Source organism: Buteo buteo, chromosome 16 (assembly GCF_964188355.1).
Source record: "Buteo buteo chromosome 16, bButBut1.hap1.1, whole genome shotgun sequence".
NCBI classification, from domain to species: Eukaryota; Metazoa; Chordata; class Aves; order Accipitriformes; family Accipitridae; genus Buteo; species Buteo buteo.
This window is the reverse complement of record NC_134186.1, coordinates 29341390-29350506: the sequence shown is the minus strand read 5'-3', so window position 1 is coordinate 29350506 and position 9117 is coordinate 29341390. Positions and strand designations below refer to the sequence as shown.

At 72.8% G+C, this 9117-nt stretch overlaps 1 protein-coding gene across 3 annotated transcripts; it reads right to left on the bottom strand.

Annotated features, from left to right (window-relative positions):
* Nucleotides 1-213: 213 nt before the first annotated feature.
* ANKRD13D (ankyrin repeat domain 13D) lies at nucleotides 214-7673 on the bottom strand. Of its 3 annotated transcripts, none has more exons than XM_075048339.1 (15): nucleotides 7492-7673; nucleotides 5934-6069; nucleotides 5701-5825; nucleotides 5287-5332; nucleotides 5031-5174; nucleotides 4469-4658; nucleotides 4191-4257; nucleotides 4034-4115; nucleotides 3440-3501; nucleotides 3220-3350; nucleotides 2377-2534; nucleotides 2154-2300; nucleotides 1625-1788; nucleotides 1439-1518; nucleotides 214-1043 (listed from the first exon to the last, which is right to left on the bottom strand). In XM_075048339.1, exons 1-15 carry the CDS (start codon nucleotides 7579-7581, stop codon nucleotides 803-805), a joined length of 1863 nt encoding a protein of 620 aa, XP_074904440.1. In that variant the 5' UTR covers nucleotides 7582-7673; the 3' UTR covers nucleotides 214-802. The 3 variants fall into 3 exon arrangements, 2 of the variants coding, with proteins under 2 accessions (XP_074904440.1, XP_074904441.1); XR_012653216.1 differs by having other exon boundaries at nucleotides 985-1043; nucleotides 2154-2257; XM_075048340.1 differs by lacking the exon at nucleotides 2154-2300.
* Between the last annotated feature and the right edge of the window lie 1444 nt (nucleotides 7674-9117).

The window sequence follows — 9117 nt, the reverse complement described above, 5'->3', positions numbered from 1 at the left end:
TGGGAGAGGGAATGGGGACACAGGGCCAGATTTGGGGGGGGGGGGTGGGGGTGTCAAAAAGGAGGAATCCCACCAGTGCCACCCACACATCCCATCACCTGGGCCCCACCCTTCCTGCAGGCTCCACCCCTTTCCCCAGGCTCCGCCCCCCCGGGCCATCCCACCCATCACCCTGCCAGGCACAGTCTGCACACATCCATGTATATATATATATATATATGTATATGTATATGTACATACATCCAGGCCCCCCCCCGGCCCCCCCCACTGCCACCGAGGGATGAGACCTGGGGGTCCCTGCCTGGCCCTGCAGCCCCCAACAGCGGGGTGCCTTTAACCAGGGGTCACCCGCGTCCCCCGGGGACCCCCGGGGTCCATCCTGCCCCCCGCGGGGCCAATGTACAACATCGAAGAGAAGGGGGGGGTCCTGGGGATAGGGGTATCCCTGGGGTGGGGGTCCCCAGATTAGGGTCCCTGGGCTGAGCTTCGAGCCTGGCGGGAGGGGATCCCCGGGTCGGGGGGTCCCGGGGGTAGGAGGATCCCTGGATCAATTCCCCCCCCCACCGTGTTGTGGGGGCTGCGCCCACATCAGGGGGGGCGTCCCTGGCACGGGGGTGCCACCCCGGCACCGGCAGGCCCCTGCCCGAGTCGGGGTGTCCCGATGCCCACGCCGGCCCGGCCCGGCGCGAGGCCGTGCGTGGCGGTTCCCCGGGCGAGGCGGGACCGGCGGGACCGTCCCCGTCCTCGTGGGGGGCGTCCCCCACGCGGGACCGTCCCCGTCCCCGCGCGGGACGCCCCGGCGCTACTTGTCGGTGAGGGAGAGACGCAGGATGCGCTGGAGTTCCTCGTCTTCCTCCCGCCGGCGCCGCTCCCGCTCCTCCTGCTCCCGCTCCGAGAGCGCCATGGCCAACCGCAGCTGCTCCGCGAAGCTGCCGTAACCGGGGGGGGCCGGGGGGCTGCCGCCGCCGGCCCCGGGGGGGGTCCCGGCTGCCGGGGGGTCGGCGCTGGGGCCGGCCTGCAGCAGCATGCTCTCCTGCAGGGCGCTGCGAGGAGAGCTGTTGGTGGCCACGCCCCCTCGCGGAGGCCACGCCCACCCACCCCGTGGCCACACCCACTTCACAGCTCCACCCTGGGCTGGAGAGCCACACCCCTCTCCGCGTGCCCCAACCGTCTGCTAGCCACACCCACGCCTGCCACTAGCCACGCCCATTATGACCACACCCTCCGGGGACCGGGATGCCCCTCCCCATAGGGCCCCTCCCCTCTAGGCCACACCCTCCGGGCCCCCTCCCCTCTGCCCCACCCTGACACCTTTAAGGCAGCTCCCCTCCCGCCTGGCCCCGCCCCGGGCAGGGTGGGTGGGGCAGCCTCAGGCCCCGCCCCAGATGGGATGGGCGGGGCACTCTCAGGCCCCGCCCCCCGGTGGGCAGCGCCTCACCGCTCCAGCTGGAGGTCCTCGTCGTAGGGGGGCGGGTCGACGCCCGGGCGGGTGTTGGTCAGCGCCTCCCAAATGGTCACCTGCGGGGTAGGGCGGGGCTGAGGGGGCGGGGCCTGCGCCATGGAGGCGGGCCCTTCCCCCCGCAGAGGTGGGCGTGGTCAGGCGGGGGGCGGGGCTTGGCCCCACCTGGTCGGTCTCGGTGCCGGCGTCGAGCAGGCTCTGCTGGATGGCGAACTGCAGCAGGTCGTCGTCCTCGTCCCGCAGGGGCTCGCTGCGCCCCGCGCCCAGCACCGTGTACCCCGCCGGCACCTCGAACACCCCCGCCTCCACCTCGCACGGGAAGGGCCAGCCTGCCGCAACCGCCGAAGCGCGGCGTACCGTCAACCGCCCCGCCGCGTCCCACGCCCACGGGTGCCCTGTGCCCCGCAGCACCCCGCAGCACCCCGCGCCCACCCTGTGTCCGCAGAGGGCCCGCAGGCCCTGGCACCCCCCCCTGCCCCGACCCTGGCACCCCGCAGCACCCATCGCCCCGCGCCCAGGGGCAGCCCGGTGGTACCCAGCACCCCCAGCCCAGGGATCCCCCCCCCCGAGTGCCCAGCACCCCGCACCCACAGACACCAACCCTGGGAGGACCCCTACCCCCCCGGGAGACCCCCAGCACCCCAGGGGACACCCCATCCCACAGCACCCCCCCCCCCATCTCTCCCAGCCTCACCTCTGGGGCCGGGGGGGTGGGTGCCGGGGGTCTGGGTGCCGGGGGGCTGGGTGGGGGCGCACACCCGCACGGAGCCCAGCGGCTGGTCGCACCCGCAGAGGTTGCTGAAGGTGATGCGGGCGTTGAGCACGTGGAAGAGGGGGATCTCTGGGGGTACAGGGGTCAGTGGCCCCGCCCCGGGATAGGCCCCGCCCTTGCCCCACCCTGCCGGCCCCGCCCTCACCAATCTTGACGGGGAAGCCGGGGGGCAGCTTGAGGGTGATGAAGTCGCGCAGTTTGGCGAAGTGGGCGTTGGAGATGGCCATGAGGTCGATGATGGGCGTCACCTGCTCCGCCAGCGACAGCGGGTGCTGCTCGCACAGCCACAGCGTCGCCTTGAACCTGCCCGGGCACCGGCGTGGGCACGGGAACCCCGCCAGTGCCACGTCCCCTGGGACCCCGTCACCACCCCCGTGGATCCTGACACCCAGTGCCACGTCCCCTGGGACCCCGTTAACACCCCCGTGGGTCCTGACACCCAGTGCCACGTCCCCTGGGACCCCGTTAACACCCACCTGGGTCCTGACACCCAGTGCCATGTCCCCTGGGACCCTGCTAACACCCCCGTGGGTCCTGACACCCAGTGCCACGTCCCCTGGGACCCTGCTAACACCCCCGTGGGTCCTGACACCCAGTGCCACGTCCCCTGGGACCCTGCTAACACCCCCGTGGGTCCTGACACCCAGTGCCACGTCCCCTGGGACCCCATTAACACCCACGTGGGTCCTGACACCCAGTGCCACGTCCCCTGGGACCCCGTTAACACCCACGTGGGTCCTGACACCCAGTGCCACGTCCCCTGGGACCCCGTTAACACCCCCGTGGGTCCTGACACCCAGTGCCATGTCCCCTGGGACCCCGTCACCGCCCCAGGTGCCCTGCCACCCTGGTGCCACGTCACAGGGGACCATGCCACCACCCCCAGGATTCTTGCCGCCCCAGTGCCGTGTCACCGCCCTGCATCGGTTCCTTGCCGTCCCGGTGCCGCGTCCCTGGCACCGTGTCCCCCCCGGGGTGGCGGCCTCACCTCTGCACCTTGCTGGACATCTCGATGGGGCGCCCGATGTTGCGGGTCTCCAGGTCGAAGTGGGGGTCGAAGTATTCCTCGGGGGTGATGGCGGTGGGGTTGGTGGGGCTGGCAGCCTGCAGCACGGGCGCCTGCGGTGACACCGGCACCGCTCAGCCCTGCCCCCGGGGTCCCTCACCCCCCTCCCCGGGGGGAGGGAACCCCCCACCCGGCCACTCACCCCGTTGTGGGTGCCGTGCTGCTGCGCGATGCCCAGGAAGGAGTGGAAGGGGGTCTTGGAGCCTGGCCGAGGAGAGAGGGGAGGCGCAGGGGTGCGGCGTGGGCAGGGGGCACGGCACCCCCCGTGTCTGCCCGGGCTGTCACGGGTCACACCCCGCACCCACGCTGTCCCACGCCTGACGTGTCACACCCCGCACCCACGCTGTCCCACGCCTGACGGGTGACACCCTGCATCCACCGTGTCCCACGCCTGACGGGTCACAGCCCGCAGAGCGTCCCACCTCTGATGGGTGACACCCAGCACCCACGGTGACCCACGCCTGATGGGTGACGCTCCCCCCCCAGGGGCCCCACGCCTGACACGTGTCACACCCACACCCACAGCATCCCACGCCCGACGTGTCGCACCCCACACCCGCCGTGTCCCACGCCTGACGGGCGACGACCCACGTGCTGTCCCACCCAGCACCCGACGCCTGACACGTGTCCCACCCAGGAAAGGGGTGGGCCTTGCACTAGGGGGCGGGCCTTGCACCAGGAGGGGGGCGTGTCCCTGCTGTGGGCAGGCTCCCCGATTGGCCGACGGGGCTGTCACCTTTGCTGCGTGACTTGTCCTGGTCGGAGAGGTGCTCCGTCCTCGTCTTGGTGACCAGCTCCACGTTGCTGGCGCTGTACACCTGCCGGGGGACAGGATCAGCCCCGCCGGGCACCGGAGGGTCCCCCCAGTGTGTGTGCCCCCCCGCCGTGCCTACTTTGGCCTCGTAGCCGCTGACCACCTCCATCTTCTCCGAGCGCCAGCCCCAGATCCCCGACTTGTTCCTGGGGAGGGGGAAAGCCGTCAGCTCCCCGCTCGCCCTCTTGCACAAGCGTTTCCTTCCCCTTCGCACGCGGTTCCCCTGGGCGAGCCCTCGCACGGCCCCTTCCCGCTACGTGCTGCCCACCCCCCCCCATCTCCATGCCAGGGTCCACCACGTGCCCCCCACCACCACCGTTGCCCCCCCCCCAGCACCCTCCCGGGGTGTCAGCCCACCGCTCGAAGGCGATGTTCCTGGTGTCGAGGTGCGTGGAGACGATGGGGGACGTCAGCCGCCCGGCCACGTGTTCCTCCGAGGGCTGCATGGCCGCCAGCAGCAGGTCGGGCTCGTGCAAGGCCAGGGCCAGCGTCTCGGTGTAGACCACCTGCTTGTCGTGGTCCACCTCCATCACCACCGCCCCTTCGTCTGCGCAACGGGGACAACGCGGGTCAGCGCCCACCCCGGCACCCGCATCTGTCCCGGGGCTGGCACCCAGTGGCACCCCGACGCCCCTGAGCCCGGGGGTCGCAGCATCTCAGGGGTATCTCGGGCCTTGGGGGGGGCAATTGGGGGTCCCTGAAGGCGACTGAGGTCCCTGGTGTGTGTGTGGGGGGGTGAGGTGGTCCCCAGCACTGCTGGAAGGGGGAATTGGGGTCCCCAGGGGGTTCCTATAGGGGAATTGGGGTCCTTACAGGGGAGTACCGATAGCGCACGGGGTCTGGGGGGTTCCCCGGGGTCACTGGAGGGTCCCTGAGGGTATTTGGGGTCCCAGGGTGTCCCGCGGGAGCTGGAGCTGACCTTCCCCCTTGAAGATGTAGCTGCGGCGGCCGCGCTGCCACGTCATGTGCTCGAAGCCCAGCAGCGTGGTGTCAACCCGCAGGCTCTCGCCCCGCTTCCAGACGCGGTAGACGTCGCTGGGGCACACCTTGGAGACCAGCGGCACTGCGGGCGCGCGCGTCCCGTCAGCGCCCCGGCGGGGAAGGGTGGGGGGTCGGGGCGGGGGGCACCCCTCCGCTCCCCGGCCCCCGTGGCCCCCTCGCCCAGCCCCGCTCACCCCAGCTGGTGAACTCCCACTTCATCTCCACGTAGAAGTCGGATGCCTGGAAGAGACGAGGGGGTCACGGAGCAGTCCGGGGCGGGGGGATACGGCGGGGCTGGAGGAGTGGGGGATCTCTGCCGGGATCACTGGGGAGATGGGGAGTCTGGGGGGGCAGGGATGGGGGTCCCTACTGGGGTCCTGGGTGGGGATCAGGGGAACCTGGGAGAGCGGGGTCTTGGGTGGGGGCCCAGCAGGGAAGGATGAGCAGGGGGTCCCCAAGGAAAAAGAGGTCACGGAGAAGACGGAGGTCCTGGTGAGAACTGGGGGGTCCAGGGGCTCCCCACTCCCCTCCCCAGCCCCCAGACCGGTGGCACCCCAGTCCTGGGGGGCAGATGCCCACCCGCTGCCCACCCCGCGGCAGTGCCGTACCCGGCGCAGTTTGCTGAGCAGCTCGGGGATGCCGGCGAGCCGCCGCGTCGCCCGCTGGTAGTCGCGGTACTGGAGGACCAGCTGCACCATCTCGGGGTCCCCCGTGCTCACCGCCTCCTGCAGCACTGGGGCACGGGGCACCCTCAGCCGGGCACCGCCAGCACCCGCGCCCGCTGACGGTGCCCCCCGCACGCCGGCGGCACCGGCGGCGGAGGGTCCCCGTGCCCGCGTACCCGTCCAGCCGTTGGCGTTCTCCCGGCCCACGTTGGCGTTGTGCCGCAGCAGCACCCGCACCGACTCCAGGTGGCCCAGGGACACGGCCAGCTCCAGCGGGGTCCGGCCGCGGGGGTCCGTCAGCTCCACGTCGTGCTGCGTGGGCAGGCAGGGTCACCGCCGCCGGGCACGCCACACCCTCCCAGTGCCCCCCCCCAAACCCCATCCTGGCACAGCCCTGGGCCCTGTCCTGGCACCCCAGCGCTCCTCCCCGGCCCCCCATCCCCTGGTCCCTGTCCCCTCGTCCTGCCCCGGTCCCTGCTCCGCCTGTGGCGGTTCACCAGCCCCCCAGGGTGCCCCCATGTTCCCAAGGCCCAGTGCCCCCAGTCTCCCAGTTTCCCTCTATCTCCAGTGCTCCCAGTCCCCTAGGATCCCAGTATCCCTGTCCCAGTGCCACCAGCCCCCTCAGTGCTCCCAGTGCCCTCAATTTCCCAGCCCTCTTTTCCCAGTGCCCCCCTACCTCAGAGCCCCCAGTCTCCCTGTACCTCCGGTGCTCCTGTCCCAGTGCCCGCCGTACCCCAGTCCCAGTGCTCCCAGTTGCTTCCAACCCGTGGTGCTACAGTCCCGTTGTACCCCAGTGGCCCCAGTCCCTCCAGTGCTCCCAGTCCTCCAGTCTCCTGTGGCCCCAGTCTCCCCCAGTGCTCCCAGTCCTCCCCATCCCCTAAGTCCTCCCAGTTTCTCCAGTCCTCCCAGTCCCTCCCAGTGCTTGCAGTGCTCCCGGTCCTCAGTACCCCCAGTGCCCCCAGTCCCCTAAGTCCTCCCAGTGCTCCCAGTCCTCTAGTCCCCCCATTCCTCCAGTGTTCCCAGTCCCTCCCAGTGCTTGCAGTGCTCCCAGTCCCCACTGGCCTCAGTCCCCCCAGTGCCCCCAGTGCCCCCAGCCCGTCCAGTCCTCCCAGTGCTCCCACTCCCCACTGCCCCCAGTCCCCCCAGCCCCTCCAGCGCTCCCAGTCCTCCCAGTCCCTCCTAGTGCTCCCAGTCCCCACTGGCCTCAGTCCCCCCAGCGCCCCCAGTCCCCCAGTGCTCCCAGTCCCCCTAGACCCTCCAGTCTCCCAGGGCTCCCACTCCCCACTGCCCCCAGTCCCCCCAGCCCCTCCAGCGCTCCCAGTCCTCCCAGTCCCTCCCAGTGCTCCCACTCCCCACTGCCCTCAGTCCCCCCAGTGCCCCCAGTGCCCCCAGTGCCCCCAGTCCCCCTAGCCCCTCCAGTCCTCCCAGTCCTCCCAGTCCCTCCCAGTGCTCCCACTCCCCAGTGCCCCCAGTCCCCCCAGTCCCCCCATCCCGGCTCCCCCGTTCTCCCCCCGCTCCCCATCTCCCACTGCCCCTCGCATCCCTCTCCCTACCCCCCCCCCGCCACCCCCCCTCCCCCCCCATTTCCCCACGCATCTCCCGGTGCCGGCGGGTCCCCGCCGCTCCCCGCTCCCCTCCGCTCCACCGGCCGCCGGGCGGTGGCGGGGTCCGGGGCTGGGGCCCCCCCTCGGTGCCGGTGTCCCCCCCCCCCCCGCCGCCGGTGCCGGCGCCCACCGTGCCGGAGCGCAGGGCGCTGTCCAGCGCCTGGTGCCGGTTGTGCCAGACGAGGCGGTGCAACGGGAAGGTGTCGGCGGGCCGGGCCATCCCGCCACCATGTCCCCGGGGCCGCGCCGGGGCAGCGGGCGGGCGGGCGGGCGGACGGGCCGCAGCGCCGGGGCCTGCCCGCAATGGCTGCGCGCGCGGGGGCGGCGGCGGCGGCGGCAGCGGCGGCGGCGGCGGCGGCGTCGCAGCGCGGCGGCGCGGGGCGGGGCCGGCACCGGGCACGGCGGACGGGGGCACCGGCACCCGGAACCGGCAACGGCTGCGGGGGGGGGGGGAGGACGGGGACGCAGGACCCCGCTACCGGCACCGGGCACGGCGGACGGGGGCACCGGCACCGGCTACGGGGTGGGGTGGGGGGACGCAGGACCCCGCTACCGGCACCGGCTACTGGGGGGGGAACGCAGGACCCCGCTACCGGCACCGGATACTGGGGGGGGCACGCAGGACCCCGCTACCGGCACCGGGCACGGCGGACGGGGGCACCGGCACCGGCTACGGGGTGTGGGGGGGCACGCAGGACCCCGCTACCGGCACCGGCACCGGATACTGGGGGGGGGACGCAGGACCCCGCTACCGGCACCGGGCACGGCGGACGGGGGCACCGGCACCGGCTACGGGGTGTGGGGGGGACGCAGGACCCCGCTACCGGCACCGGATACTGGGGGGGCACGCAGGACCCCGCTACCGGCACCGGCACCGGATACTGGGGGGGGGACGCAGGACCCCGCTACCGGCACCGGCACCGGATACTGGGGGGGCACGCAGGACCCCGCTACCGGCACCGGGCACGGCGGACGGGGGCACCGGCACCGGCTACGGGGTGGGGTGGGGGGACGCAGGACCCCACTACCGGCACCTGGAACCGGCACCGGCTACTGGGGGGGGGGGCGCAGGACCCCGCTACCGACACCTGCTACCGACACCTGGAACCGGCACCCGGAACCGGCACCGGCTACGGGGTAGGTTGGGGACACGCAGGACCCCGCTACCGGCACCGGGCACGGCAGCCGGGGTCAGCGGTGCCCGCTTCTCCGGGGCATCCCGCGCCGAGCACCGGAGACCAGAATTACCCGCGGGTCCCGAGCAGGGAGTGCCGGGCACCGGGTCTGACCCGCCCCGGGGACCCCTTATACCCCGCACCTGCCCCCGGTAGCGGGGGGCTGTCCCCTCCCCTGGGTACCCCCGCGGCTCTGCGGGGCCCCCGGGGCTCCCTTCCCCTTTCATGGCCCGAAACCTCAGCCCCGCAGTGGGAATCCGGGACCACCGTGCACCGGGGTTGCTCCCATCCCATCCCATCCCATCCCATCCCATCCCATCCCATCCCATCCCATCCCATCCCATCCCATCCCATCCCCTTCTCCCTCCCCAGCCCCGTGCAGTGCCGACATTCCCGGGGAGGTGGTGGTGGGGGGGGTCCGGGAAGGGCTGCGGAGCCCGGCCCCCCGCGCTGGGGTTGCCCCCCACCCGCCTTGGGCAGGGGCGGTTGTTTTCCTCCGTCCCACGGCGGCGGAACCGGAGATTCCCCCGGAGGCCCCGCCGGACCGCAGGAATGCCGAAACACCGGCCCGGTGCGCCTCA

Bases quoted from the DNA above. Each gene is read 5' to 3' on its own strand.
- ANKRD13D (XM_075048339.1), bottom strand. From the start codon at position 7,581: ATGGCCCGGCCCGCCGACACCTTCCCGTTGCACCGCCTCGTCTGGCAC. The intron at 6,070-7,491 runs GTGGGCGCCGGC...CTGCCCACGCAG, and splicing joins GCGCCCTGCGCTCCGGCACG to CACGACGTGGAGCTGACGGA. The intron at 5,175-5,286 runs GTGAGCGGGGCT...GCGCGCCCGCAG, and splicing joins GTGGGAGTTCACCAGCTGGG to TGCCGCTGGTCTCCAAGGTG.